General features: G+C 56.9%; 1 protein-coding gene across 10 annotated transcripts in view; it reads left to right on the top strand.

The window, feature by feature from the left end:
• KIAA1109 (KIAA1109 ortholog) overlaps window positions 1-15,778 on the top strand; it is a 115,995-nt gene that overhangs the window by 42,468 nt on the left and 57,749 nt on the right. For all 10 annotated transcript variants that reach the window (XM_045831175.1, XM_045831178.1, XM_045831179.1 and 7 more), the window contains 16 exons: window positions 51-121; window positions 642-815; window positions 1,290-1,410; window positions 2,400-2,549; window positions 2,905-3,032; window positions 3,347-3,546; window positions 5,574-5,771; window positions 6,399-6,610; window positions 8,599-8,750; window positions 9,156-9,306; window positions 9,454-9,606; window positions 10,357-10,597; window positions 11,785-11,927; window positions 12,403-12,622; window positions 13,028-13,186; window positions 14,459-14,634. In XM_045831175.1, coding sequence (XP_045687131.1) covers window positions 51-121; window positions 642-815; window positions 1,290-1,410; window positions 2,400-2,549; window positions 2,905-3,032; window positions 3,347-3,546; window positions 5,574-5,771; window positions 6,399-6,610; window positions 8,599-8,750; window positions 9,156-9,306; window positions 9,454-9,606; window positions 10,357-10,597; window positions 11,785-11,927; window positions 12,403-12,622; window positions 13,028-13,186; window positions 14,459-14,634 — 2,649 coding nt within the window. The remainder of the gene's footprint in view (window positions 1-50; window positions 122-641; window positions 816-1,289; window positions 1,411-2,399; window positions 2,550-2,904; window positions 3,033-3,346; window positions 3,547-5,573; window positions 5,772-6,398; window positions 6,611-8,598; window positions 8,751-9,155; window positions 9,307-9,453; window positions 9,607-10,356; window positions 10,598-11,784; window positions 11,928-12,402; window positions 12,623-13,027; window positions 13,187-14,458; window positions 14,635-15,778) is intronic.

Below are 15,778 nucleotides of genomic sequence, written 5' to 3'. Positions count from 1 at the left end.
GGAGAAGAACGCTGAAGCTCTCCTGCCCATGGTGCTCTGTGTCGTTGCAGGTGATCAAGCAGGGGCTCACCGCTAATTCTCTGCTAGACAGAGGCGTGCAGCTTTCGGGGTCATCTTCCAAGTAAGTGGAAATAAATACTTTGAAAGCTTCAGGCCTGTCTGTCTTGACTGTCAGACATGCAGAGTTTATTCTAAACAGCATCTGTCCTGTATCTGAATATAGAATTTGTCTTAGGAGTAAATTACCCCAAATACTTCCACTCGCGGCTCTCGTGGCTTTGCCTACACCCGTCAGTGGTCGGGGGTGTTTCCGGTGGCTCCCTCTGCAGGCCGTGCCGGCACAGCGAGACCGGGGGCTGGCAGGAACTCACGGGTGTAGTCTTCGTATTTTGGAAAAGCTTCATCAAGGGAACACATCACAGTGTTTCTCTCACTTGCGGTGTTAACCGTGTTTGATCAGTTTGTACCTTAGTATCTCACTTGTCCTGTCTTTGGAAAGTATTTGGGACAGGAATGTCTAGCCCAACTCCACGAACGTTTCAGTCGGGCTAAGCGTAGGCTGAAGTGTTCGCTCCCCTAAGGACGCTCCAGCTGCTTCTCCGTGGTCTCTGTAATGCACACTTGGCTTGTCGGACGTGCAGGACGCCGTACACCCCTCTGGAGAGGAGGGCCGCGGAGAGCGCGGAGGACGACACGGTGACGGACGAGTGGGCCCTGGACCAGCCCATCCCCCAGACCAGGACGACGGCCGTGGTGGAGGTCCGAGGCGCTGTGGACGTCGTGCTGACGCCCCTGGTGGCTGAGGCTTTAGACAGGTACCGCGTTTGCCGAGGACCGTAGCTGCTACTTCATGCAATGATGCGTGCGGGGTGTGTGATGAGGGTGTGTGGGGGGTGTGTTCACAGAGAAGGTGCAGTGGTGGCCGTTCGAGTGAACAGACGTGAAGGGACGTGGTCAAAGGCCTGTGTCTTACTCAGTTGTCATTTGTTACTTTCCAGCCCAGAGGATTACATTGCAATGGTGTAAGAATTACATTGCATAATTTTCATTTTTTGCTTTGGGCCAACGAGCATAAAGTGATCAGATGCCAGTAGCTGATTACTGTGTTTGATATTGTCACTGCTGTCCGGTCGCTGGAGGGACAAAGGGAAGATGACGGGCCCCCTGTCCTGCGAGGAGCCCGGGGGCTGTCTGGGGAGACGGAACTGACGTGCACACAGCCCGGGGTGGAGCGCAGCGGAGCCGTCTCGGTCAGCTCGAGTCTTTCATTTACTGCTCTCCGCCCGCAGGTACATCGAGGCGATGGCCTGTCACGCCAGCACCCGCCACCCGGCCGCGATCGTGGATGACCTTCATGCCAAGGTCCTCAGGGAAGCTGTCCAAAACAGCAAGACCACCTTCTCAGAAAATGTAAGGACTACTTCTTCCGTTGAATGTGGCGAGTTGAGTCTTCTTCGTGTGTAGCTAATATCCAAACTCGAAAAAATTGAACATGTTAAAAATGTGTTAGTCATTTAAATCGGAACACGTGGACATTTCCAAATGGCCCTTGTATGTCACTGGCACCATAGGAGATGGCAATACATTAAGCTACACTGTGGGTTAAGTAGTAGGCACATGTTTATTACAACGCAGCTTTACTTTCCCTTTCATTTCAGAAGTAGCTTAACTCTAGCTCTTTCCCAAGGAGCTTTGGCCCTGAGTGAATGCGCCTTCTCTGGGGCTGGTTTTCGCTTCCTCAGGAAGCAAAGCTGTTAGTATTTTGGTTTTTCTCTATGAAGAGAAAACTTGTCTCTCACTGTCTTTGAGGTTTGTTTGCTCAACTCGGTGAGTCAGGCCCCCTCCCCCAGCACGTGACATCCAGCTCCTGCTGCGGCCGGAGCCACCGCCGCGGCGCGGCTGTGGCGTCCCGCTGCTCCTCTGCCAGGCCCCCCTGGGCTTGCTCGTCGGTCTGGTCCTGCGTGGACTGGGTGCCCGAGGCCAGTGTGGGTGGGGCTGACGGCCTTAGTGACCCGGTTATTCCGAGCGGGTTGGGGTTAGGGTGGAGGGCGCTCGTCAGAAGAGACTGGAGAGTTTTCTCGGGCAGCAAATTGAGGAGCCAATTTGGAGAAACCAAATCTGCCCTCAAGTACAGTAAGTGGAATGTAGCGATCCTAAAAAATACCCCTTGTCGTTATTATCACCGTTTTTCTGTTTCTCTGTAGGCCTGTTTCACTTTTCTCTGTGTCCCTTCTCTGACCCCTGAAGCTGCCAATCTGTTTCTTGCGGTTTGGGCTTTAAGACCAGGGTGCTAGCCCGATGGCAGAGGGCTCCCCAGGGGCGCAGGGAGAAGGAGCAGCAGCTGGGGTGGAAACCGTGGTGCAGTCGTGAAGTAAGAGCCCTGCCCCCACTGTTTCCAGTTGTCCTCCAAGCAAGACGTCCGAGGGACGAAGCCTGAGCACCCCCCGGCCCCGGGGACAACGCCCGAGGGGCAGACGCAGACCAGCCTCGCGGCGAAGCCGGACAGCGTGTCCATCAGGGGCCTGCAGGCCAACGTCAGCATCCCGAAGGTGGTGGGCCGAGGGCTGGCACGTTCCGGGGTCTCGTCCTTTGTGTTTGCTGAGCGGCGTGGGGGCGGGCAGCAGGCACAGGCGTCTGTTCCCTTGGAGGGCTAATGTAAGAGTCAACGTGACAGAAGTGGGCTCCCTTGAGCAGAATGCCAGGCGTGCCACACGGCAATGTGCGCCTCCATCCAGTAGGAACTGACGCCTGGTTTGTGAGAGTCTGTCTTCGTACGCTTTGTCTCCACAACTCCAGACATGCACACGTGCTGTTCCTGGCCGTGGTTTCGCACTGTGCTGTGCAGCTCGCGCGCGGTCACTGCTCACTTCTCGACGCTGACGGTTGTGCCGTTCTCTGTGTCAGATCAACTTGTGCCTGTTGCAAGCCTCCGTGGAAGAGGCCCCCAGCACGGCCCCCGGCAGAAGCGTGACTCACGTGTCCCTGGTCGCCTTGTGTTTCGACAGAATCGCCACGCAGGTCCGCATGAACAGGTAGGGAGCGTTCAGTCGTGGGAGCCGCGACGCTCTTGCGGGGTGAGAGGACGAGCCGTACCTGTCTTTACAGTGCACTTGCGAAAATTCCAGAGTGAGAACTCAAAACTGGCACTGGAACTGTAAATCTCACTTCGTAGGTATTTGGAAGTTTGTACTGTTTTTATTTCTGCTGTCCTTCAGTAAAGAACGGAGAGTCCGTCTTTCAGTGCCGGTTTAATCAGAGCAGGGGAGTGTGTGTTCGCGAGTGCACTGTGGTTCCGGAGCCGTGCTGCTGAGACACGAGCACGGCGCTCCCTTTCTTTTCCGCGAAGAGGTGTGGTTGAGGAGGCTGCCAGCGGTGCGGAGGCCGGCAGGGCGTCCCGGCTGGACCGGTGTGTGCAGGCCACCAGGATGCAGCCGCAGTCGTCCGGGTCGCTCAGGTCCAACGCCGGAGCCGAGAAGGGCAAGGAAATCGCCGCCAAGCTGAACATCCACCGAGTGCACGGGCAGCTCAGGGGGCTCGACACCACAGGTAGGGTTCCACAACAGGTGTTTTGTGGGAGGAGGCACTCCCCTTCGAGTGTTGCCGCGGTGGCAGTGTTACGAGAGACGGGCAGGGGTTCGTGCCCTCTCGCTGGCCCTGGAGGCTGGACGGAAGGCGGGCTACGGTAGGCACGTGCGCGATGTGGCCCCAGTCAGGAGCCCACCTGTGGCTCCACGCTGCCGCTGCTCGCGTTGTCCTGCGCACTTCGGTGCCTGGTCTGTCGACCCCACTTCATTAAACCTTGTTAGCCACAGCATCCGCGACAGACGGCGAGTCTGTGAAACGCAGCGGCAGCAAGAGTGGTAGGTAGCCCAGCCTGTGTGCCTCTGAGAGGCTCTGCTGCGGGGGCGGCGGGGGGGTGGCACCGAACGCACCGCTGGCTGCTTGAGGCTCTCCACTGCGCCCCGCGCCTGTGCTCCTCCAGGGGCCTGAGCCACCTCAGTGTCCGAGGTTCAGCCCAGAAGAGGACGGGTGGGTTAGTCGTCCTTGAGGGGACTGCTGTCCTGAGTGGCCCAGTCATTGCCCTGGAGCCACTTGCTAAGTCCTGTCGGCTCAGAAGTTCCCTCGGGCCGCCATGGCTGCGTCTGTGTGACCTCTGAGCGTTCCCGAGGCTGCGTCCCCACCCTGTGTCCGAGGCTGGAGCAGCGAAGCAGTGTGTCCGACGCCCCGAGCCCCGCAGCCCCTACGCAGGGGCAGAAGGCAGTGGCGTCGGCATGAAAGGCCCCCTCGCTCTGCGATCTGCCCTCTGCACTGCGGCCCCGTGCACCGGGGTGCCGGGCAGACCAGAGGCAGGAACTGAGTGCACCTTTGAAAGGTGCATGATCCGGATGGAACTTATCAGACTCCCCAGGAAAGTTTAAGGAGATGATAGTGTATGACACAGGGGAAAAATGTGAATGTTCATTGTGCGTAAGACGTCTGCGAAAGCTCACGCAGTAGCTAACGACTGGCGTTACCTACAGCGAGGGGAGTGTACGTGCAGGGGCGCTCGCTGCAGACCCTCTCACACCCCGGGAGCTCTGCGAGTGCGTTACCCAGCCACAAGTTTAAGTGAAATGCAGGTTAAATTCTCATCTTCTACCACATTTCAGGATCAGTTCATGCAATTTGACAAATGTGAGATAATTATATGATAAGAAAACCACAGGAAAATGACTTGGGAACCTTTGTAATCATGAACGCAGAGTAGGGTATGTTCCTGGCAGAATAGCCTACAGCCATTAAAGTGCTGTCTCGGGGGAGCTGCTAAGACCCAAGGGTGCCAGTGGTCCCTGCTGCTGCCGCTGCCGCTGCTGCCGGAGGTGGGGCAGGGCGGGGCTCGCTAAAGGGCTGGGAGGGGGCTTCACCTGGGCGAACTTACCCGGGTTTTCTTAGTATTCTGTCTTTGGCTTTTTTATTTTCTGTATTCATTAGCTGTGATCAGAGAAATTTTAAAAAGTAAGGTAAAAAGAAAAAAAGTGCCGGAAACTCGGGATGTTAATTTTCATATCATAGTTGTAAGAGGTGGACTATGGCCTGTTTGTGCTGAATTATATGGGATATGTCAGCATACAGCAATTTTTTTAGTAAAAGCTGTTTTTTGTGTTTTTTTTTTAGCAAATGTTTTTTTCTGAGGCTGTGTAACTAAGATAATTTCTTATATAAAATAGTGAGAAAATACTTAAAGATAGTTTTCTGTGAAGCAGAATTGTGCAGGGGCTCTTAAACTTCAGGCTTTTGAGTACCCTCTGACCCTTTGGAGATGAGTCCGTGCTGCCTTTGGGCAGTCAGTCACCTTGTTAGACGTGGAACGTTCTTGCCCCAGCTCCCTGCACCGGGCGCCGGCGTTTTGTCAGCAGCGCCGCGTCAGGCAGCACCGTCTTGGCGGGGGTGGGGGTTGGGGTGTGGTTCATCTGTTCCTTTTTACGCCTCGTGAGCACAGCCACTGTGCCAGACGTTCGCATTGTTTGTTGTTTGAAAAGATACGTGAAGCCTCTGTCCTTAAAAGTGGCGGTGTCGTTCTCTTGCGGCGACAGACGTCGGCACCTGCGCCATCACCGCCATTCCCTTCGAGAAGTCCAAAGTGCTGTTCACGCTGGAGGAGCTGGATGAGTTTACGTTTGTGGACGAGACCGACCAGCAAGCTGTGCCGGATGTGACTCGAATAGGTCCCAGCCAAGAGAAATGGGGCTGGATAATGTTCGAGTGTGGACTCGAAAATTTAACCATAAAAGGTAGGTTTTTTGTTTTTTTTTAATTCTGCTTCAGTGGGGACAGCTGGGCCCGGACTGCTGAAATGGTCGGAACACTCACGACTTTCAATGACCTGAGCAGCCCACGCAGGCGGGAAGCGTGGGCCCTGGGGTTGTTCACCGGGCGTGGGCGCCCCGTCCCGGTTCCCTCCATTGCGTGGTCCAAGGCGAGCGGAGCATCTAGACTTGTCCTAGCATCTCAGCGCCCAAGCAGAGCGGTCTGTGGTCGGGTCGAAGCCGCCCAGCTCCGAATGCTGTCTTTGGGAACTGGAGCTTTGACGAGCAGGGCTTTGCCCTGTAGGATGGAAACACTGCAGTCCGTCTGTTACTCATAAAGACGGAGGGCGGTGCTTGCGTTCCTCCGCGTGGCTGAGCGGCACAGGAGGCGGGAAGGCCGGCTCGTGCGGAGGCGGTCAGGGCTGGGTGTGCGCAGTAGTCTGGTCGTACGAGCCCACGACGGCCTTCCTGGGGATCTAACCTCACGTCCCCTTCGTAGGCTCGGTTTTGGTGAGAACGAAAAGGTTCTTCGTGAGGTCTGTGATTTTCTCCCTGCGGGTGTGGTGGAGTGTGGTGCCACGGGCCCTAATGCAGACACCCCCACACCTGCAGGGGGAAGACAGTCCGGCGCGGTCTTGTATAATGCATTTGGGACACTGGGCAAGGCGAGCGCCACCGAAGGGGGCGGCGTGCTGACGTCCAACCACTCCTCGGACTCGCCGACCGGCAGCGGCTACAACACCGATGTCTCCGACGACAACCTGCCCTGCGACCGGGCCAGCCCTTCCTCCGACTTGAACGGGAACTCCGTTTCTGATGAGCAGGTGGGTGAATGTCCGGCAAGGACACTTTGGGAAAATAACGTGGAAAGCAACGTACCGACTCAGACTTAGTTTCTGGAGCCCACGTGCTTGTCTTCCTCTGGATTGGACCGTGCTCGACTGGCAGTGAAGGTGTTCTGGCGGTCCCCCTTGCGCCGGAGTTCAGTTCTGCAGGCGCCGCAGACACGTGTGTCCGTCACAGCGCCCGACACGGCACCGTGTCACGGTGGGCGCTCGGTGATGTTCACCGAGTTCCTGAGTTGACAGAATTTCAGAACGTGATTTGTTCTTACGTCATTTGAAGGGTTTTCGCAGAATTCAATTTTCAATAATTAGTTTTGTTGCTGGTAGTATTTCATGTAAGTTCTAAATATTTTTGTCACTATCTGACAATTGCAGTCAGACCCCAAAGAACACCTTAGATGCCCCCCATTTGCTCTTTTTATGGTGGTAGAATTTTATGGTGATAAGTATGGGGACCGCAGTAATGAAAATACTTGAAATCCTAGATCGCAGAAGCATTGTACCAGTTACCAATGGGTGACCTTGGGCAAGTCATTCACCCTCGCCAGCCAGCCTCTGTGTCTGGGGCAGGAGCGTTTGTGCACTCTGCGCTTCTGGAGTCGCACAGGGTGGGGGCGACCACTCGCATGGACGGCTGGCCTCAGGGTCTGCCACCGGGACGAACCCGTGAACCTTGTGCTGGAACACGCACTCCTCTGCCCACCCCCCCACCCCGACCCTGCCGTCCTGCGAGGCGCCCACTGCCCCCAGTGCGGCGCTCCTTCCCGGCCTGTTTCCTCCTGCGGCTTCTCGTCCGTGCTGTGAGGTTCTCCCGAGCTCTGTCCTTGTTTCCTGGGTCAGCCCCCTAGGTGACTCTGCTCCTGCCCAGGGGCTCTGCCGCCAGCACCAGCCCTCCCCGAGCTCCTGGGTCCTGTCGGGGGGCCTCCCAGATTCCCCTCCCCAGGTGCCACGTGCACACAGAGATCCCCTCAGGTTTGTACCCTTCCTCGCTTCCCACGCCATCACAACTAGTTGCCTAGTGTCTGCTAACCCCCCTCCCTTTTTGAAAGTTCGTGTTCCTCAAGACTGTCTCCTGTGCCCTTGTGCACCCCGTGCCTGGCTTCCAGCCCTGGTCCGAAACCCACGGGCTGGGTGCGTTTGAGAATTCAGGTGGTTTTCCTTTGAAAGAGAGGTAATGCGGGGTGTGTACGATGTGTTACCTGAGCTCCCAGTGAACATGAGGCAGCTTCCCCTTGAAACACCTAAATATTTCTGCAGCACAATTTAAATCAAATACCCGGTGGGGTAAAGAGCTTCTCGTAAGTCTGGATCGGGTTTCGGTGCCACCTGTGCAGGAAAGGACTGGGTTTTCAGAGCGCCGCGGATTTCAGAATCGCAGACTCTGGAGGCAGGGGTGAGTGCCGGCCCGCCCGCTCTCATGTGCCTGGGGCCTGGAGTCGACGTGCTGTTGCGACACGTGGGGCTCGGAGCTGCTTTGTGGGCCTCCTTCGTGCCAGGGTCCCTCCACGGGAGAATGCCGGTCTGGTCTTGACCGTGAGCGGTGATATCTGAAGGTGAATCCGAGACCTCCAGCAGGCGGCAGAGGCAGGAGACTTGTGTTTGTCCTCTCAGGTTGCGCGCCTCACCTCCCTGCACTCTGAAGGGCGGTGGCTGCCCGTCCGAAAAACAACGTTCTGCTTCTCGGGACGGCTTCAGAGGCGAGCATCCCTAAGGGTTTTCCCAGAGCGTTGTTGGTTTGGACGTGGGCACAGTGGTGCTGGCTGTGGCTCTTTACTTGGCAGCTTGAAGTGTTCTGTGGGGTGGAAAATAGCGTTTGGCAGGAAGCAGAAGACCTTGATTCTGCCACGTGTCCTACTCACTAGCTGCGTAACTTCCGGCAAGTTACAAATCCTCTTTCTGCCACTGCCGTCCCCTGCCAAAATGGACTGTGCATCCCTCGCCGCAGCCCCGGGTCTTGTGTCGCGCAGGATGAAGGCGTCGAGTCTGACGACCTGAAGAAGGACGTGCCCCTCCTGCCGCCGCCGCCCGACTCCTGCAGCATGAAGCTCACCATCCAGGAGATCTGGTTCAGCTTCGCGGCGCCCACCAACGTGCGCTCTCCGGCTCACGCGTTCTCCCGGTAAGGGGCCTGGAGAGGGCGCTGCTGTCGCTCGCCTCCGCGCCTCAGCGGCGTGCAGCTCTCCGTCGAGTGTGATTTGAATCACTTTTCAGATACACCTAGTGCGAGGGCCGCCCCGTCCACCCGCTGTGCCCACCCGCCTCGCCCGCCTCGGGTGCCGTGGGCGTTCCTCTGACGCCGTTTCCTTTTCTGGGGTGTTAGTTTTATGTGCTGCCCTGCCATGAACTTTTAATTTTTCTCACCTCTCATAGGCCCTTGTATATTTTTTCTTTTCTATTATCTGGTGGTCAAAAGGAAAAGTCATTTTGTTTAAACACAATAGCCACTAAGTACAGCAGATACAGAAGATTGTTTGAAATGCAAACTTGACATTTGTCTCTACGAATTTCTAAAATGCACTTGAAGGCAGCTGAACCTTTTGAGCACGGCGACCCCGGCCGTTGGTGCGTGGCTCGTCCCCATCGACCAGCTGAAGTCGTCCCTGCACAAGCTGGACACGGAGGGGACGCTGCGAGTCTGCGCCGTGATGGGCTGCATCATGACCGAGGCGCTGGAGGTGGGTGCGCGGCAACCCAAGGCGGGCTCGGCGTTGGCGCCGAGAGCAACCCTGGTCATCCAGACTTCCCAGTGCTGGGCTGCTGGGTGTCTTGTGTGTGTTGTCTCCAGCACATAGTTCTAAGCCTGTTGTTTTGCTTTGTTTCAGAATAAAAGCATGCATTTCCCCCTGAGAAGTAAATACAACAGACTGACAAAAGTTGCCCGCTTTCTCCAAGAAAACCCTTCATGTCTGCTGTGCAATATCCTCCACCACTACCTGCACCAGGCCAACTACTCCATCATCGATGACGCCACCATGGTCAGTGACCGGGACGCATGTGGCCACAGGGAGGCCTCAGCCATCGGGGACCATGACCCGCGGGGCGGGGGATGCATGTGGACAGTTAGAGGGGGAATGCAGGCGGCCACGCGGGCCCACCGACCGCAGCGGGCTGCAGCAGCTGCGGGGGTGGGGCGGGCGGCGTGAAGTGTTAGAAGCCGTGCTCGCGGATGAGACTTCTGGGGGTGGAGTGTCGAGTGAGCAGCCAGTCAAGGATGGACCCCGGAGAAAACCGAAGTTGAGGGGGTGGGGAGGGCGGGTAGAGCGGCCAGACTGCTGGCGAGGGAAAGGAGACCCCAGAAAGGGCATCCTGGAAGCCACAGGTGTAGTGACTCCTGAGCAAGGGAGTCATCACGGGAGTCGCATTCCACAGCAGCGTTTCAGGACAACAAGGACTCTCTGATGGCTGAGGGGCGATGACGTGGTTGTGCAGAGGAATTCGGCGCACCTGTGCCTGCAGGAAGCTTGTTGGAAGGTGGCGGTCAGGGGTTCAGGGCCGCAGAGCCCTCTCCCCCTCATGAACTGCTGTTAGCAGAACCACCCAGGGCCCTTTCGCCAGGTCAGGGGTCAGTGGGTCAGTGTTGTTCAAGGCCAGCCTAACGTCTAAAATTCTGCTCTCCCCATTTCTGAGTGGCATGAGACTTAAGTGAATCAACACATGCAAAGGACTTTGGGGGAACTGTCGTCGCTCTAGTGAGGTGACTGCTCCCTACACCCTTGTCATCACAGAGTAACGGGCTTCCCGCTTTGGTGACCTTAAAGAAAGGCTTAGTCGCGCTGGCCAGGCAGTGGATGAAGTTCATTGTGGTGACACCCGCCTTCAAAGGAGTCAGCCTGCATCGGCCGGCCCGGCCCCCGCAGCCCCAGGCCACGGCGGACCCCGACCACGAGGACGGGCTCGGGCTGGACAACGGCGGGGGCCTGCAGAGCGACACCAGTGCCGATGGGGCCGAGTTCGAATTCGATGCAGGTGACTCTGTAAACATTTTAGCTCATGATTGTGCACTTGGTAGCCTAGTACAGGTAGTAATTGTAGTAATTTGTGCCCCGGATTTGAGATTGGAATTCGTCATAGCTTAATTATATAAATACGGTTTGTCTTAGTCCAGATAAATGGTAATAATATTGGAGTCTTACACTGATTCGATTCTCAATTTCAATTTGTGAACTGTAGTAGACTTCTCCTGATTGATCCAGGACAGACAGCAGACAACTTGGTGTGAATAGAATGTTTTGAGCGAAACATATTAATCTCCATTTAAAAATTGTATTTGTCTCTCTGTCAGCTTGCCCTGTGCCACAGTGTTTTAAAGGAGCCTTTGAATTTCACCCGGTGCCTGTCTGAGCCTGACTTTAGGTCACGGTTGGGGGCCTGGGCTCCACCCAGGATTCTCTCAGCATAATGGCTGAGCACACGGGCTGTGCGTGTGCATCTCACACACCCACGGGGCAGGACACGCGTGGGCTCGCAGTTGTGAGTCTGTGGGACACAGAGTTTATTCTTGTGTCGCCATTTACTGATGTGTCTGTGAGCTCCCACACCGACAACTGTGGGCCCACTGCCGCCCCACCCTGCGCGCACTCCCGTGCTTCCTCAAAGTGGCGTTTCACCGTTCTCGTGAGAGGTCCTGTGCACTGCAGTTTATGCCACGGTGGTTTGAAAAATAACACAAGCGCCATGGGGAAAGACAGTCTTAAAATTAGAGCTTTCAGAACCCCGATATATAATGCCTCACCCAGAATGTTTGTTTTCAAACACTTACATGTGGCACGTGAACGTGTTACAGCCTATGAGGCATAATAGGCTGTATTTTTTTATTTTGACTAATTTCAAGACTGCACACAAGTCGAGAGAACATGGCGGTAAGTGTCCCTCCTAATTTGATTCCCCGCAAATGCGGGCGTCACTCTGTGAGAACCCTGGGCTCTCGGGGCTCAGCCGAACTGGCGTTTGGTCCCCCCCCCGCCAGTGGGGCGGCCCGTGTGAGGGCCCAGTGCGTGTCCCTCTTACAGGCGCAGCGCGGAGGCCGGCAGGACGAGCGAAGTGAGGAGGGGGGGAGCCCGTCCGCTGCGTGTCGTTGCCGCGCCAGAACCGCTGGGCGGCGTTCAAGGGGAGGGTCCGGGGCCCTGCGGCCACTCACTGTCGGTCCCTTTCAGCCACCGTCAGCGAGCACACGATGCTGCTGGAGGGCACGGCCAGCCGGCCGCCCCCCGGGGGCCCGGGGCCTGTCACCGGGGCCGAGATCATGAGGAAACTGTCCAAGACGCACACCCACAGCGACTCCGCGCTGAAAATAAAGGTACGGGTTGCTGTCCCTAGAGTCGTTCAGACTTGCAGCGGGCACCCAGACTTTGGCTATCTCAAGCTTGAATATTGGGTACCCACCGTAAGTATTTAAATTTGGTAAAGATAGTATTCGTATGTTGAGTTTCATGTGATTAGCAGCTTTTCATGCACACATTTCTTTGCACATTATATCACCAGCAATAACTAACACTGATTAACGAGGACAACTTGAACTACCAAGCCTTAGGGTTCAACTTTCAGTCCCATTGAATAGTGCGGTCAGTGACATAGAGCATTGAGAGTGCTGATAATCTCGCGATGGTGCGTGACCAACACCCAGTCAGAGGCAGGCTGGTGTGTGGTTCTGAGGACATCATTTCGTGTGGGGTGTGTGCCCCGCAGCGGGCAGTACTGGCAGGGGTGCGGCCCCTGCGGTTCTCGGCCTCGGAGGCCGTGTGCGTGAGGAAGAGCCTCCTGTTCCTCTGCAGGGCATCCACCCGTACCACTCCCTGAGCTACACCAGCGGGGACACCGCCACGGACTCGCCGGTGCACGGGGGCCGCGCCGGGATGCCGGTCAGGGAGAGCCCGCGCAAGGAGAGCCTGCTCAGCTACCTGACCGGCAGCTTCCCGAGCCTGCACAACCTCCTGGAGGGGACCCCGCAGCGGGGCAGCGCGGCCGGGAAGAGCAGCTCCCTGACCAGAACAGGTGGGCCCGGTCTGCTTGTGTGGGGGCACCGTGGCGGAGACAAGACTCCAGTTTATGGGGGTAGAACTCATCTTTCACGTGTCCTACACGTGACACACTTGTGTCTTAGAGAGGATTTGGGGAGACCTCCATTGGTGACCTGTTAGTGTCTTCTCGCCCTCGGTCTGATTTTTAAATTGCAGCGTTGAACAGCCCTCTCCACCCAGGTGTGGCGTGGGTTGTGTCCAGACCAGGCAGTGATGAACCCCGGTGTAACGCATAAGCTGCCTGTTACCGCCCTCCTGTCGGAACGCCAGCGCCGCGCAGTGGGTCTGCGAACATCTGCGCAGACAGATGCTCTTTCACCGCTCGTTCCCCACCCCTCACACTACCCGATGCTAACGCTCAGCACAACTCTGCGTTCAGGAAACACCCTGGCCACGGACATGCTGTCGGAGCACCCCTTGCTGTCGGAGCCGTCCTCCGTGAGCTTCTACAACTGGATGTCCAACGCCGTGGGCAACCGGGGCAGCGTGGTGCAGGACTCCCCTGCCACCAAGTCGGGGCACAACAGCCTTCCCACAGGTGGGCGCTGGTCGCGTCGTTTCCCTCCCGCAAACGCTGAAGCGCAGAGTTCCGTTGAAGTGGTGGACCCTTTCGTGACACACCTGAGAGAGTCTGCAGGCGGGGGCGCTGTGGGCAGCCACTCCGTGTTCCGGTGGAAGTCGGACATGTCAAGCGGGAGGGCACCTGTGATTTAAGGAGTTCGAAACCCCCGTTGGGTGTGGATGGTTTAATTTTCAGACGGCAGAAGGAGGCGTGTGACCACAGCAGTGTGTGGTCGCAGCGCCGAGCACCTGCAGTGCAGGCAGTGGTTTCGGTCCACCCGGGTCTCGGGGGTGCAGGCACCAGCGTGCTCATGCCCCGTGTGGTCGTCTGGACACGCAGTTCAGGCTCAGGGGACACGAGGAGGAAAGAAGTAAGGTTCCCGCCCTCAACGAGGGAAAGAGATGAGGGTGGTTGATTGCTTTTTAGAGGAGTATGCCTAAGTAGCGAGAAGGCTGGCGGGGAATGGGCCAAGAAGGATTGGGGGTCTCTCCTGGAATGTGAGTGGAGTCAGCCCTCCTGTCCTAGTTTTTATGTTTTTCCGAATTTACTAGATGCATGTATTTTTTTTGGAAAAAAAATATTTTTTAAAGAATGTGTGAGGTAGCCTTTGATTCTAGGTACAGAAAGCAGATAAAATTAATCTGTGCCACAGCTTTTGGTATCGCTGGTGAATTCTATTCAGACAGAAAAGACGGTACTGTGAAAAGTGGTTGATATATGACCACGCAGTCGCTTTTCCTGCTGGAGAGTGACCCCCTCTGCATCTGGACGCCCCCCAAACTCCGACCACCTCGGTCCTCCACGCCGTCTAGCCGGGGAAGGCGGACCGCTGGTGCCGGGCCAGTGGCCAGGGCTGGTTTCCCTGGAAAGGGAGTTTCGGGTTCAGGAGCCCCAGAAAGGACCGTTCCTCCTGTCACGGCCCCTTGCCTGGGCATTGAAGGAGAGAGGGGGAAGAGGAGAGGGGGTGCCCTCCGTGGGGCAGGGAGTTTGCACGTGCGACCGTGGGCACCACCTGGATGCGCCCCTGCACCCCCTGCCCTGCCCCCGCGCTGCTGTCCAGCAGCTGCTGTGCGCTCTGCCCCTGGGGCGGGCTTCGTGTCGGAGGGCGGCGGCCGTGTTCTGGGAGCTCAGTGTCGCTTCGCTTTATGTTAATCACGTCTGTTATCGGTAAAGGACCTGAAAGGACTAGCTCTTTTTTCTCTTATTTTTAGTAATTTAGGTTTCATTCTCGAACGTTTCTCCCGGTAGGTGTCGCGCCCAATCTTCCTACAATACCCTCAGCCTCAGACTTCAACACAGTGTTGTCGAGCGAGCAGAACACGCTGGATGGGACGCACTCTCAGCACAGCACGAGTCAGGACGACGTGGGGGGCGTAGAAGAAGCCAACCAGGGCTTCCCCGCGGTTCAGCTGGCTGACGCACAGGTGAGCCGCCCTCTGCTCGCTGGCCGTCCCAGCCCTCACAGGGCAGCAGGGAGCGGCGGTGGCCACCTCCAGCGGGCGCCTTGGCATTGCGTGACAGCCTTTCTCTGGGCTTGTCCGCCGAGGATGGTGTCCAACCTGTGGCCTTTGGGCCGCACGCAGCCCAGGGTGGCTATGAACATGGCCCAACGCAAAATTTTAAATTTACCTAAAACCTTTTCTTGCTCATCAGTTTTCATTAGTGTTTGTGTATTTAATGCGTGGCCCAAGATGGCTCTTCTTCCAGTGTGGCCCAGGGATGCCCGAAGGTTGGGCAGCTCTGCCCCAGGGCCTTCAAAAAGCGCGTGGGTTGATGGACATTTACCTGTGTTCATTCCACAGAAGAGGGTGTGGCTGTGTGTCTCATACAGCAGCGTTCTGGCTCTTCGGAGATGCAGACTGGCTGCCCCCCCAGACTAGGAAGATACAGTTAGTCCTATCCGGGGTCTTCAGTGCCCTGGGAGGGCTTTCGAGTGAGCGGTGGGGCGGCACTGACGGTTCCAGACCAGAGGAGTCACGTGACTGGGGCTCCCTGTGGAGCGCCGTGGGCGGGGCGGGGCCGGGACAGGGTGGGGAGGCGAGTCCCTGCTCACCGCGGCGGTGTCCAGTCGAGCCGTGGTGGCTCCGATGACGTGGAGGAGGAGTGGTGGGAAGGCCTTATTTAATGGGCCCAATACGGAGGGCACAGAGCGAAACCTCTGACGTGGCCTTAGTTTCGGTGGCCTGGAGGCGAGTGGCAGCGTGGGTCCTGGGCAAGAAGGCCATTGTTTTCCCAGGACGAGGGAGACTTGAGTGAATTTCTGCACCGTGAGGCCTTGTGGCGGCCCTGTCCCCAGAAGGAGGGTGCAGGGCCGATGGGTAGAGCCAGGTTCGGGGAGGATGAGCCCTGGAGGGCTGTGGGGTCCTTCACAGAGAGATGCTGTCGAAACAAAGGGTGCTTTGTCCTCTGAGTCTTTGGGATGGTGAGGACACCTCACGACCCTACGTGTTAGTCTATAAACGGGAGCTTCCGTTTTCTCTCCTAGAAGGAGGTAATTTATGTTAAAACAGTTCCTAGACACTTAAGTTTTCTGGGACTGACTTCTCCATGACCTTGTGGTTGCTTTGG

The sequence above is a fragment of the Phyllostomus hastatus genome, unplaced genomic scaffold (genome assembly GCF_019186645.2).
Source record: "Phyllostomus hastatus isolate PE091 unplaced genomic scaffold, TTU_PhHast_1.1 phas_contig_159, whole genome shotgun sequence".
Taxonomy (NCBI): domain Eukaryota; kingdom Metazoa; phylum Chordata; class Mammalia; order Chiroptera; family Phyllostomidae; genus Phyllostomus; species Phyllostomus hastatus.
The sequence above is the reverse complement of the archived record's forward strand: the minus strand, read 5'-3'. Positions and strand labels throughout refer to the sequence as shown.